The 14,598-nt window shown below is 37.4% G+C and overlaps 2 protein-coding genes across 2 annotated transcripts in view; one reads left to right on the top strand and one right to left on the bottom strand.

Moving 5' to 3' along the window:
* Window positions 1-14,598, bottom strand: part of LOC127446978 (neuroligin-4, X-linked-like) — a 760,753-nt gene that overhangs the window by 288,160 nt on the left and 457,995 nt on the right. The gene's annotated exons all lie outside the window — the stretch shown is intronic.
* LOC127446977 (E3 ubiquitin-protein ligase SH3RF3-like) overlaps window positions 1-14,598 on the top strand; it is a 218,324-nt gene that overhangs the window by 174,009 nt on the left and 29,717 nt on the right. The window contains exons 4-5 of the mRNA XM_051708392.1: window positions 3,809-4,175; window positions 8,400-8,469. Coding sequence (XP_051564352.1) covers window positions 3,809-4,175; window positions 8,400-8,469 — 437 coding nt within the window. The remainder of the gene's footprint in view (window positions 1-3,808; window positions 4,176-8,399; window positions 8,470-14,598) is intronic.

Here is a 14,598-nt window from a genome sequence, read left to right as displayed (position 1 = left end):
AAGCTGATGTACACAATACTGTGGACCTAAAAATTGAGACAAATTGAAACTAATAATATTTAAATTGAGCTCAAAGAAAAGGTATTGTTACATGAAGCACATTAAACATTATATTTGGTTTATTATCTAAGAGGCATTCAGTATATAATGTATGAATCTGGTGTTCATAAAAGTGTAGGAAACCTGAAAATGTGCATTCTGTTAAATGTATTTTATTTTTTTTACATTTTAATAAAGCTTTTGATACATTAAAATACAGATGATTTCTACGGAGGCCCTTGGAGGACAGGGCAGGAATGTTTTTTCAGAAATAGTTTGCATTCACTCGCAGTAAGTTTTGCGTTCGCTTGCAATAGTTTGTGTTCCCTAGCAATAAGTTTTGTGTTCCTTCGCAATAAGTTTTGCCGTTTTGCGTTCCCTCAAAGTAAGTTTTGCATTCACTCACAGTAAGTTTTGCGTTCCCTTGCAATAGTTTGCGTTCACTTGCAATAAGTTTTGTGTTCCCTCACAATAGTTTTGCGTTCCCTCGCAATAAGTTTTGCCGTTTTGCGTTCCCTCACAGTAAGTTTTGCATTCACTCGCAGTAAGTTTTGCGTTCCCTTGCAGTAAGGTTTGCATTCCCTCGCAATAAGTTTTGCCGTTTTGCATTCCCTCACAGTAAGTTTTGCATTCACTCGCAGTAAGTTTTGCATTCCCTTGCAATAGTTTGCGTTCACTTGCAATAAGTTTTGCGTTCCATTGCAATAGTTTGCGTTCGCTTGCAATAAGTTTTGCGTTCCCTCGCAATAGTTTGCGTTCACTTGCAATAAGTTTTGCGTTCCCTCGCAATAAGTTTTGCGTTCCCTCGCAATAGTTTGCTTCACTTGCAATAAGTTTTGCGTTCCCTCGTAATAGTTTGCATTCACTCCCAATAGTTTTGCGTTCCCTCGCAATAAGTTTTTGCGTTCCTTCGCAGTAAGTTTTGCGTTCCTTAGAAGTAAGTTTTGCATTCCCTCATAATAGTTTGCGTTCACTCACAAGTTTTGCGTTCCCTCACAGTAAGTTTTGTGTTCACTCGCAATAATTTTGCGTTCACTCGCAATAATTTTGCATTCACTCGCAGTAAGTTTTGCGCTCACTCGCAGTAAGTTTTGCGCTCACTCGCAGTAAATTTTGCATTCCCTCGCAATACGTTTTGCATTCACTCACAGTAAGTTTTGCATTCCCTCATAATAAGTTTTGCTTTCCCTTGCAATCAGTTTTGCAGTTTTGCGTTCACTCGCAGTAAGTTTTGCGTTCACTCGCAGTAAGTTTTGTGTTCTCTCGCAATACTTTTTGCATTCACTCGCAGTAAGTTTTACATTCCCTCATAATAAGTTTTGCTTTCCCTTGCAATCAGTTTTGCAGTTTTGCGTTCACTCGCAGTAAGTTTTGCGTTCCCTTGCAATAGTTTGCGTTCACTTGCAATAAGTTTTGCGTTCCCTCGCAATAAGTTTTGCGTTCCCTCGCAATAGTTTGCTTCACTTGCAATAAGTTTTGCGTTCCCTCGTAATAGTTTGCATTCACTCCCAATAGTTTTGCGTTCCCTCGCAATAAGTTGTTGCGTTCCTTCGCAATAATTTTGCGTTCACTCGCAATAATTTTGCATTCACTCGCAGTAAGTTTTGCGCTCACTCGCAGTAAGTTTTGCATTCCCTCGCAATACGTTTTGCATTCACTCACAGTAAGTTTTGCATTCCCTCATAATAAGTTTTGCTTTCCCTTGCAATCAGTTTTGCAGTTTTGCGTTCACTCGCAGTAAGTTTTGCGTTCACTCGCAGTAAGTTTTGTGTTCCCTCGCAATACTTTTTGCATTCACTCGCAGTAAGTTTTACATTCCCTCATAATAAGTTTTGCTTTCCCTTGCAATCAGTTTTGCAGTTTTGCATTCACTCGCAGTAAGTTTTGCGTTCCCTTGCATTAGTTTGCATTCCCTCGCAATACGTTTTGCGTTCCCTCGTAATAAGTTTTGCATTCCCTCTTAATAAGTTTTGCATTCCCTTGCAGTAAGTTTTGCGTTCCCTTGCAATAAATTTTGCGTTCCCTCGCATTAAGTTTTACGTTCACAAGCAGTAAGTGTTGCATTCCCTCGCAGTATGTTTTGCGTTCCCTCACAATAAGTTTAGCGTTCCCTCGCAGTAAGTTTTGCGTTCCCTCGCAATAAGTTTTGCATTTCCTTGCAATAAGTTTTGCATTCACTCGCAGTAAGTTGGTGAAGTGGTCGGAAAAAAAAACCGAAAAAAAAAACAAAAACAAAATCCAAACATTTTACTCTCTCCAACTTCTTCCACCGGTAAGTTTTGCATTCACTCACAGTAAGTTTTGTGTTCCCTCGCAATAGTTTGCGTTCACTCGCAGTAAGTTTTGCATTTACTCGCAATATGTTTTGTGTTCCCTCGCAATAAGTTTTGTGTTCCCTAACTCCAACTTCTTCCACCGGCACCTTTTGCAGTGACTTAAAAATCACACACAAATAAATTTATATATATATTTATATATGCTTAAAACAAGAAAAAAACTGTGTGCCAAAGGGGTAAGAAAAATCAACTTGTTTTCCTTTTGAAGTAAGTATTTTTTTCGTAACCCATTGGCAAATAGTTTTAGTTTTCAAATAGTTTTCTTGTCATAAGCATAAACATTAATATATTTTGTTATATCTTTAGTTCTTTTGCTTCTCAATTAAATGTATCTTGCTTTAATAATGTTAAGATATTTTTACTGAAAAATGACAAAAATACTCGGTAAGAAAATTCTTTTTTTTTTTAAGTGTAAATGTTTAGGCACATTTCATGCACAATGGCAATTCAAAGTGCTTTACATATAAATGATGAAGAAAATACAAAATAAAATTAATTTTAAAACCAATTAAGAACAAGGAATGAGATTAAAAAGTAATAAAAATGAATAAAAAAAATAAGTACAAATTATTCAAATAAATAAAAAATAAAAAGAATACAGAATAAAATGATGCAGTGCAGTCAGTCAGTGAATGCACAGCTAAACAGATGTGGCTACTGTTGGAGCTCATCTGACCTCTTCTGGAAGCTGGTTTAGCAGAATGTTCATGCTGCACTTTTTACTAAAGAAGACTTGAAATATAGTGCACGAGTCAGATGGACAAGTGTCAGAAATTAATGGGAGCTTATAGTGACAAAAATGCCCTGAAATTCAAAATGTTGTGAAGAAATGTGATAATGAATTCCCTCTTTTTTTTAATTTGTATTATCTGATATATTTTGTAATATTTATTTTTTCTAAGCCTAATAATGAAAGTATTATCACTAAATGAGATTTTAACTCATAGGTAACAACCTTACTGTATCAATTTGGAATTTACATTAATAAATTGATTACATTTTACATAAAAGTATGACACGCTGTTTTTTTATTTTATTTTATTTTTATTATTAATTTTTTTTTAAATGCCATTATAAAGGTAAAATGCCCCTAAAATCAGATCCAGGGGGCAAGGATTGCCCCATAATAAAAAAGTTACTTTCTGATCCTGATATGGACTACGTTATTATGCTTCTTTTTTCTTTTGGAGCTTGACTGTAAAAATCTACTGTAGTTGAATGGAAAACAGCAGCTCAGACATTCTGCCAAACATCTCAATTGTGTTTCACAGAAGAAGAAACAGGTTTGGATATACATGAGGATGAGTAAATAATGACAGAATTTTTATATTTGGATGAACTGTTCCTTGAAAACTTTTGATGTTGTCTTGGACTTGTTGCATTTATTCCCTAATTCATTTATTTGTTAATTATTTTCTCGGTTTTTCCTGCAGTTAAATGAGACGGCTAAGCAACTGATGGAGATGGACAAACCATCACCGATACCAGGCCCGAGTACTGACCCGGGTTCCCCCGCGGCCGGCTCAAGTTCTGGTCCCAGCACGGCTGTGAGCTGTAACGGAAATGGGTCAGGCAGCACGGGCATCCACCGGCACATTGAAGGCAAGAAGAACACAAAGAAGCGGCACTCGTTTACGGCATTGAGTATGACGCAGCGTTCGGCGCAGGTGCTGGGAAACAACAGACACTCGATGGAGATCAGTGCACCTGTTCTCATCAGCTCGTCTGACCCACGAGCTGCAGCGCGTATAGGAGAAGGTCCGCATCTCTCCTCCAGCGCACCAACGTCACAGGTACTGTGTCTGCATGCACAAGAGAAAGTATCAACAGTACAGGGGTGAATCTCACAAAACCTGTCAAGAATATGTCCATATTTCACTCCAAAATCTAAAGAAAAAATATGAAATTATATTTTCCTGTGGTCATGGAAAACCTGGAAATATCAGGGAATTTTAAAATTGTAATTTGAAATTGAAGTAATTGAAATTTCTATCATGAATAAATATCCAAGATGTCAGATTGTGGGCGAATACGTCTTTTGAGCCGTTCGTTGCAGTTTACCCTTTAAACTCTGAAGGTGTTTTTAAAGATTTCCTGTTTTAGTGGCATACCCAAAATTAAAGACTTATAACTCGACAAAAAAAAAAAAAAAAAACATAAAAAAGCAAGGAGGGTCAAGTGTTTGGTATCACTGTTAAGAAAACCTTTCAAATACTTTAATGATATAGATTATGATACATTCGGAGTAAATTCTAGAGACTGTTGTGTGTGAAACTCCCAGGAGATCAGCAGTTACAGAAATACTCAAACCAGCCCATCTGGCACCAACAATCATCCATGTGATTATCTAATCAGCCAATCGTGTGGCAGCAGTGCAGTGAATAAATCATGCAGATATGGGTCAGGAGCTTCAGTTAATGTTCACATCAACCATCAGAATGGGGAAAAATGTGATCTCAGTGATTTGGACCGTGGCATGATTGTTGGTGCCAGACGGGCTGGTTTGAGTATTTCTGTAACTGCTGATCTCCTGGGAGTTTCACACACAACAGTCTCTAGAATTTACTCTGAATGAGGCCAAAAACTAAAAACATCCAGTGAGCAGCAGTTCTGTGGATGGAAACGCCTTGTTGATGAGAGAGGTCAACAGAGAATGACCAGACTGGTTTGAACTGACAAAGTCTACGGTAACTCAGATAACCGCTCTGTACAATTGTGATGAGAAGAATATCATCTCTGAATGCTATTATAAGATGCGGGTTGGTGCTGTTTTGGAGGCACGAGGGGGACCTACACAATATTAGGCTGATGGTTTTAATGTTGTGGCTGATCGTTGTATATCTCTGGGTGTAAATAAGTTGGCTCCGAAAAACTGCTTTTGTTTTGTTTCCAATCATATCCAATGTTTCTGAGAAAAATTTTGTTGATACGACAAAGCAATCAAAAGTTATAACATTACAAATATAATTTATCATAGTGTCCAAAAACCTCTCCGAATAAATAAAACATAATAATTGTACATAAGAACTAATTACACATGCAAACACAACAATGACTAAAGGTTTGTATAGCATGCAGACATGATTTTAGTAATGAGATTTCACAGAATGAGTTTCATTCTGTGTCATTTGAGTCATCATTGAGTCTGTGTCATGTATTTGGCACCATCTCCTGGTGGTCATATGTAACATTGTGCTTCATGTGGATTATCTAATGATCTATGCATCCGATTATCTTGTGTCTGGACTTGTTTGAAAGATAATCACCTCCTCTAAGTAATGGTAAGTGATGTTTTATGTTCCATTTATATTTCGTGAAGTTATAAGCAAAAACATGGCATACAAGCAACACCAACATAATTGTCAAACACATATACTTAGCTATTACTCACTATATTTTTGTCTGTGAGTAAAACAAATAGACTGGTTGTATTCTACTCTTTCAGAGCTTTCCAATAACATATGACACATGACTATTTGATCAGTTTGATGTTTTTACTGATTGTAATAATATGTACAGTGCAGATGTTTTATAAATGATCAAAATGGAACATTTCTGATTCGTCTGCAAATTTCAAAGCACTTGTTCAGTTTTGGGCATAATGTCTACATGCATTGGAAAGTAGAGCTTCTAAACTTTCAAATGATACATATTTAGTGTTGCTCAAGACTGTAGTTATTAATATTTTGACTGTTGGCGGCCCATCCGAACTTAAAGGGTTAAATGAACAAAATGGTTTACAAATCAGTCTAAATGATTCCTTAGCGAATCAGTCTGAATCAAAATGATCTTTAAAAAAAATCTGTTTTCAGACATCACAAACAACAACAAAAATAATGGAAATTCATTGGTCAAAAAGAGTGGGAACCCTTTATTTTGCATTATTATGTATTTCTTTACTGTAAATCGAATGACCTTAAGCTGAAAAAAATTATGTATTAAGTATTTATACAACATGGTAGTATTTGTTGTGCTGCCTGTAATTTATCATGATTTAAAAACAAAAAACAAAAAACATATTGTATTTAAATCAGTTTTCACAGTCATGGAAAACCTGGAAATATCATAGGAATGTGACTTTCTACATTTTCTAAATTCTACATTTTTAATTGTACATTATATAACTATTGCTGTCTTGTAAAATAAACAGGTGTGAGGCGATAATCTGACATCGTCTGTGTTTATTAAAATGTGTATGATTAAAATTTGTAGGATATGGTCACTTTAATATTTTGGCCAACCCATCTTGCGAGTGACTGGTTGGGCACCGCTGACCTTGAACATCAGCCTCTTTTTGTGTTTAAAAGTGCTTGAAATTAAATATGAAAAAAGAAAATGACTGGAATACATGTATACACTAAATGTTCATGACTGCTGTAGAACAAGTGAGTTACTAGTCTATAATTTAATGAGAATAGTTTATTGTATTTTTATGCTAAAGGCACAAAAACATACTGTATGTGCATCACAGATAAGAACATCATGTTGTCCTTGGAAAAAGAAAACTTGTTGCGGTAAAAAGTGCTTAAAAATCCTGTAACCAGTAACTGTATACTGTTGTAGATATTTGGGCCATCAGTGGACAGCTACATGTTATTTACATGAAGAAATATGAAGCTAAAATGATTGTATCTTTAATAGAATGAAGATACAGCTGTGTCTTGTTGTTAATAAGATTATTATGCATTGTTCAACTTTTCAACCATTTGTGCATCACTAATGAATCTCATCTGCTCTAATGAAGTGCTAATGAAGGCCAGATGTTGATGTTTCAGATCTGGTTGTGTGTGTAATGCGCTATTGTGGTGTGTTAATTCAGTTTAGCTGTGGACACAAACAAGCATATTGCTTATTCAGTCGCTTTTACAGTAACTGTTTTCTTACTTTAGCGTCATCAGTGTTTTCTGCATTCTCTATGGAGTTCTGCACTTAGTGAAAAACAATTTTTTAACTAGATTTTTACTGTATCCGACTTCTTGCATTAAACATTTTGCTTCTATATGGCAACAGTGATGATTTGGTTGAATCGATGGTTCCTCTGATCAGTCTTTTACACATCTCAAAACAACATACTGCATATAAATATGAAGACATACAATATTTTCAAAAAGCTGGAGATTTTATTGCTTTAATTGCGTCCTGCACCGTGAACTAACAGACTTCCTCTTGACCTATGACCTAGACTCAGCTGACTCGTCTTGACTATTTACCTCTTGTCAGTGTGTGTTCATAAACTCCCCTGGTGACCTCAGCAGCTCATGTGTGTCAGTGATGTGAAAGATGAATCACTGGTCTTCTGCCTGATTGAAACAGACGGATAGTGTTGAGTCCCATGATACTCTTACAACTCCCAGAATGCATCTGTAAGCAGCCGCAGAAACGCATTAGACAGACTCCTTCATACACACACACACACACTCTAACAGTGAGACATCACCGTTCACAGACTGATGGAACTCTTTTAGTTCTCATATGTCTGCTGAATTAATTTTACATTAACAAACCCAATATATCACTGTAACAAACAGAGCAATTGGGTTGAGAACTGGTTCTTATTCAGAACCACTTCCGTTAAAAAGTGAGTCTGTTCTGGTGAGTCTACAACAAGAAACATACAGCGCAACCAGTGTAGTCTGATTCCCAAACGAATGACTCTTATGATCTGTTCTGTTAAAATCTGAAACAATCTCATAATTTTGCAACAGGCTGTTGAGGGCAGTAATTGCATTTCTAATTTTCAGATATTCCTCATATGTACTAAAAGAATCGTTAGCGGAACCGTTAAGAAACCCGGATAGTTTGGAATCAGAGTTGGAACTGCTTACAGCCCCTTTAAATGACAGTTTATCGCATAAACAAAACCTTTATACTCCTCTTCCATATTATAAGTATTGTACTGTATTTGGTGGATCTTCCATTATTTTGTCAGTATTCTGTGTTGATTGTGCGAGTCTGCTCTCATTGGCTGATGTGACTTGTTGTCTTCACAGGTTTCTTCAGTCGCGGCTCCAGTGAACGCATCAGTTCCTCCTCGCATCACTTCTGCATCAGGAGAGCTGCTCGCTACTGCTAAAGTCCAGCTGCCTCTCAACATGTAAGTACATCATGAGTTATTCAATGCATCGCTCAACACACACTGCACTTCAGAGGCCAACGTGAACAATTTTATTTGCAAAAAAATAAAAGTTTGTTATTTATAATAAAACAGTTAGATTCAGTCCTGGAATCTGATTGGAAGAGGGGTGCTGGACTCAACTGAACAAATTGCTTCGCAAAATGGTTTACTGTTTCGAAGTGTTCGAAACGACGCATGCTGAGGACATCTGCTGGTCACAGGTGTGTAAATGTCATGATAAGACTAGAGTCAAAAGCAGCTGCAATGACACAATGCATTGGAAATTGGTAATCTACAATATCCTGAAACAGATCTAAATCTTTGCAGTATATGTAGACCTTCACATGTAAGTTGGCCTTTTAATTATTACTGTTTTTAAATGATTTTAAATACTTATTGTTTACTGGCACCTACCTGATACCCAGTTTCCGAGTTGTAAGGAGATGTAAACATTCAGCGTGGTGGAGGAAAGAACGGTTTCTGTGTCGGTGTCAAAATAAGAGTTCAACCAAGAAACATACTAGAATGAAAATGGTGTCCTGCAAGTTTTCTCTTCGACAACAAAACACTTGAACGTGAGCAACAATTTCGATAGCAGAGTTACTCCACGATCGCTTGGAGCGGATTACTACCACACTACAGCTGAGGAATAGAGTTAAACTAACAGCTTCAACATTACTGTTCATCACTACTTGAGAGTTGCGACAGACGCAGGTAATCAAAGGATCAATCTCTCTCTCTATCTATCTCTCTCTCACACACACACACACACACACACACACTCACACAGACAGACACACACACACACTCTCTCTCTCACACACACACACACACACACACACACACACACACACACGTCCTTGTTACTCCAATAACTTCTTAGAAACAGCCCAAACTGTTGTTACTAGTTCTAAAGTGACGTTTTTGAATTAGTAAAGGAGGCTTGGGCACATCTTCTTCCATGGAGTAAGAAGGTAGTCCCTCACAAGGGCATCTTTTGGCACAGTCCTTAGTTTTTCTATTCATATTAATTTACATGTTAGTTGAACTGTTGTATGAAAGCAATATCACACTCACAATAGTGCTGTATTGTCCATCTTTCAGCACAGGTTGTGATTACCTACGGCCGAATCACAGCCATGCTGATATATGGACAAAACAGCACGATTGTGAGTGTGATATTGCTTTATTGTTACAATGCTCTCTTGAATGCTCGATTCTGATTGGTCAATGGCGCCATCTAGCGGTCTGATATTTCTGAATAACAAACACACATCTGGGAATTAAGCAATATCTGAGCGGTCATCCGGGTATTGCAAGTCATCTTTCCCAAGCTCAAGGTCACTTTACAATTAATTATAAATAGATTATAACAATATAACAATTATGGCTGCCGATTTAACATGCTAATTCATTGCGATTATTTATATAAAAAATAACACGTAAAAAAAAAAAAAAATCCGCAATTAATCATGTCCCCGGAAAGAAGATTCCTGAGCAATTCAAGCTTGAAGTACCATCTGTTTTCTCCAGGGGGCAGTAAGCGAAACTTCAGCTGTATAGGCAACATGCAGCTTATACAGAAAACAAACCAATCCTTCAGCAGACAGCACAACACAATGACACGATCTTGTGTTCAAACACAGCTTGATGGAGCCCAAATCTGAATTTAGGGATCTCAAGATGTGTTTTTCTAAGTTTCAAACTACATTTAACTTGACACAGCGACCTAAAAATAGCATGTTTATGATGCGACGCAACCAAAGCAAGACACTCCAAAAGTGTCTGTCTGACGCAGGTGTACATTGACGGGTCATTAAACAAGTCCTTATAATAAATCTCAGACTGATTGACGAATTCAGTTGCAAAATGGATTGCTGTGAACTCTAGGCCAATGATTGGCTTATGTTCAGTAATATGCAAATAAACATTATATTAGATTTTAAAGCCACTTTTTGTATTGTCTTATCAATGCTTAACTCCTCTGTCACAGTACTGTAATGCATTGTAATTATCTGAATATTATTTAATAATATATATGTATTATTTGTAATTATTTAAATATAACTTTATAAGTATTTAATAATTAAATATTGCATTGTTATTTGAGGGGCTTTCTCAGCAAATATTTATATATGTGATTCATTCATCTAAATTAATCGGCACATCATGTAATTAATTCGATTAAAAATTTTAATGGATTGACAGCCCTAATAACAATATGTGGTGAGCAGGGTGGGGCCAAGCGGCATCTGGGCAGAGCGAGGCCGGGAAGATAAATGGTAAATGAGTTCCACCTGTGTGCCACACCGGTCTCACATTCCAGTGAGGGGCGGCAGGAGTATTTAAGGAGAGGAGACAGCAGCCGACGGGGAGAGAGAGACACACGGAGCTGTGTGTGTGTGTGTGTGTGTGTGTGTGTATGTACGGTACGGTGTGTCTGCGGGGAAGCAGCACATGAAGTTGTCTTATGTTATGCATCTGCCAGGAGAAGGAGGAACCACTGCCGTCTGCCAGGGGACGGAGGAGTGGCTGTCATCCGCCAGGAGGAGGAGGAACCACTGTTGTCCGCCAGGGGACGGAGGAGCGGCTGTTGTCCGCCAGGAGGTGGAGGAACTGCTGCCGTCTGCCAGGGGGCAGAGGAGTGGCCTAGGACTAGTCAACAGAGTGACAGGGGGCGGCGAGCCCATATCTCTCTCTCCTATCTCTGTTTTCTTCTCTTCCTCTTTATTCTACCTCCCTCTCCGCTTCCTCGTCCAGTTCCCACTCCCAGGCACATGCAGGTCAGACCCGGAGACCATCCTGACGTGCCAACACTCACTCCCTAGAAATGGGTGTGGGTAGGTCACAGCCCAGAGAATTCCCCGGCCTGAGTTTAGCGATGGGGACATGAAGCTCCGTGTGTCTCTCTCCCTGTCTGCCACTGTCTCCTTTCCATAAATACTCCTGCCCCCATCACTGGAACGCAAGACCGGTGGAACTCATTTACCACTTATCTTACCTTTCACTTATCTCTGCCCAGACACCGCTCAGCCCCGCCCTGCTCACCACACAATATAAGTAAGCTTATAAAATAATTTCAAGTCAAATAAATGTTTCGAGGGGTACAACTGGCTGACTGTACGTTATCCCTTACACTGACATTAAGATTTCTTCAAAACGACAATTTTACAACAGTTTGTTCTTTAAAAGACAGATTTATAACAACAGAAGCCGCATCGTAGACCAAAGTACTCCAAATAAAATAATTAAAGCAATACATAACTAAATTGAAAAGACACATTTACACAAACTTTATAATGCAATAAAGGGTCGTCTTTGGCTGCTTCTATTGGGTCTCAATGTTTTTTACACACCATGAGCGTTGCATTTTTAAGACTGCATGTAAAATGAATTAGTTTCAGAATTTTCAAACTTAACACGTTCAGTCTGTTGCATCAAAATGCCTCGTGTAAATGATTCCTCACCATTTCAACAGCATTTAAATACGCTCATAAAATAAAACGACAGCATGAATGCAGCACCGATTGAGCAAGAAACTTTGTTCTTGTTGTCGAGATTAAGCTGTGTTTGATTAAAGCTTGATCATATATGGGAAGTCTTCATTCTAATGCGTTTGCAGTCTCTTGTTTTAGCTGCTCTGGTCTGCAGGGCATCATATGAGGGATTTATTGGGCTTTAAAGAAATCGGTGTGTGTTTGAGCAGCCGGGCTGGACTCGCGGTCTGGACTCGGTGTAATAAAGTGCCGCTGTCGGGATTAATCAAGTGTCCCTCTCCACAAGCGTACAAACACAAACTCGCAAGAGACGCATTAGCCTTTCACTCAAAATATGCATGTCACACACACTTGTCTAATGCATCAGTCGCCCACTGTCTCACACTGCAGTGTTGGTGAATCTAGATTCAAAATATCTACGAGTGTCTTGTGATTTGAAGTAGTTTAATTACAGTCAGGCCACACCTTAAAATACAGTAATAAGTGATTTTACCACAGTTAAGGGATGTTTTTATGATGCAGAGTAAACCTCCCTTAACCCCTTAAAGTCTGTGGACCCACAGCGAGGTATCATTTGAAAGCTTAGACTCTGAACTTTTCACTTCTGTATTTTTGTTACATAAAATAACAAAATAAGGCCTCAAAACATTTGCGTTGAAAATTAGCGCCCCCTAGAGGTAATGGGGTAGAAATATTTATATGAAAATAAAAGTCCTTCACATAACACACAAATGGACAAGCCATATATCAAATGAAAGCTCTCATTCTCAGGAATGTGACTGTTCAGTCAATTTCGTTGCCCTGATATCACAGTTCAAAATATGTTCAAAAGAATCACAAAGTGAAATATGATTTCTGTAAGACATCAAATACAAATGTCTCTTTTTGGCTCCAATAACTGCTGCTGTAAGCCCCAAATAGCCAAAAACGTACCTTACTTGTCTGTGAGCTTGATTGGCTGAATAATCCAATGTTATATTTTAGATGTCCAGAACAAAATATGCCATCCAGAAGGTAGAGCATGCAAAACAATTCATCTGAAAAATATGTTTTTGACTATAAAATGTTATATATCATCGCAAAGGTGAGGCTGAGATATTCAATGAAATAATGAGGATGGTGCTTGAACTGAAAATTAGACTGAATGTCTATGGACGAGCACATCTGTGAGGAATAAAATGTGTTAGAGCGCCACCTACATTTCAGATCTGTATATTGTGATGGAATGTGATTGAGAAAAAAATCTTTTTTCTTGTGCTTTCTGCCATCTAGTGGAATAAAATGAGACTTTTCAAAGTGAGGTAGAGTGAACAGAACCAGAATTACATGTTTACAAAGGTAGGACAAGATATTATTATTATTTTATTATTATTATTATTATTAATATTATTTTTAAACTTCCTAATATAATAAACGCATACAATATTATTTATGAATAATTGGAGTCTATTTTTTTATTTGGGGGGTTCTCTGAAAAATGAGAACTTTTTTTGCAATTAGTCCACAGTATGTGTGAATGGTGAGCTTTTAAATTTCAGTGTGAAAAATTACGGGCGGCATCCCAAAAATGCACCAGAGTTTAAGGGGTTTTAACCATGGTAAAATCACTAACACAGCCATGGCTTATTACTTTTATAAATAGGAGAAACGGCAATATGATAAAAGACACCAAGGTTCAATAAATAGCTACATTTATTAATACTAATAATTAGAATTATTAATAATTATAATTCCTCTGCCAAGTATTAAAGTTCATTAGCCTGGCAGTAGACTGTTCTTGGTTGCAAAGCAACATAGCCACTTGCTGCATTAATGCTGCATTCATGTCGTGTCGGAGTTACTGTAATTACGAGATGGCAGCTTGAAGATTCTACTCAGAGCTGTTCACGTTCCCGGACTTCAGAAGTATGGCAACAATGTGAAGAAATGTGAAGCTTAAAATTTTATACAAGCATTCATTCTTCTGTTAAAATGTATTATTTGAGCTTTAAAGTGGTTTAACCCTTTAATCTCTGAAGGTGTTGAAGGTGAATGAGTTTCATTCTGTGTCATTTGAGTCATCATTGAGTCTGTGTCATGTATTTGGCGCCATCTCCTGGTGGTCATATGTAACATTGTGCTTCATGTGGATTATCTAATGATCTATGCATCTGATTATCTTGTATGTGGACTCGTTTGAAAGATAATCACCTCCTCTAAGTAATGATATGTGATAACATTTCCACAAGAGGAAAAAAAATGGATTACGACAGTCAGAAGAGAGAAGATGCCAAATTTACTATAGCTCTTTTAGCAGCTGTATTACAAAACCATCACAACTGTGGTAACTAGTATTTTTAAACTAATTCCAGGGTCAAATAACACAAAGCACACCAAGTTATAAATTTACACTAAATAATTAAAAAATAAACAAAATATATCAAACTTAAAATAAGGCGTAACCGCGTCATCACAGTCTGTAAAAAGTGTCCTTTGGGTCTTTTTACTTAACTGTCAAGTTGGAGCGTTCATATAGTTCTTGTAATCAAATTTTGTTGTATTGGATTCAGTGACAATAAAGTGTGTTACTTTCTTACTTAATAGCGAGTTCTAAAATGGCATGGACGCTTTT

Source organism: Myxocyprinus asiaticus, chromosome 10 (assembly GCF_019703515.2).
Source record: "Myxocyprinus asiaticus isolate MX2 ecotype Aquarium Trade chromosome 10, UBuf_Myxa_2, whole genome shotgun sequence".
Lineage (NCBI taxonomy): Eukaryota > Metazoa > Chordata > Actinopteri > Cypriniformes > Catostomidae > Myxocyprinus > Myxocyprinus asiaticus.
Note: the sequence above shows the minus strand (reverse complement) of the source record. Positions and strands in the feature narration are given on the sequence as shown.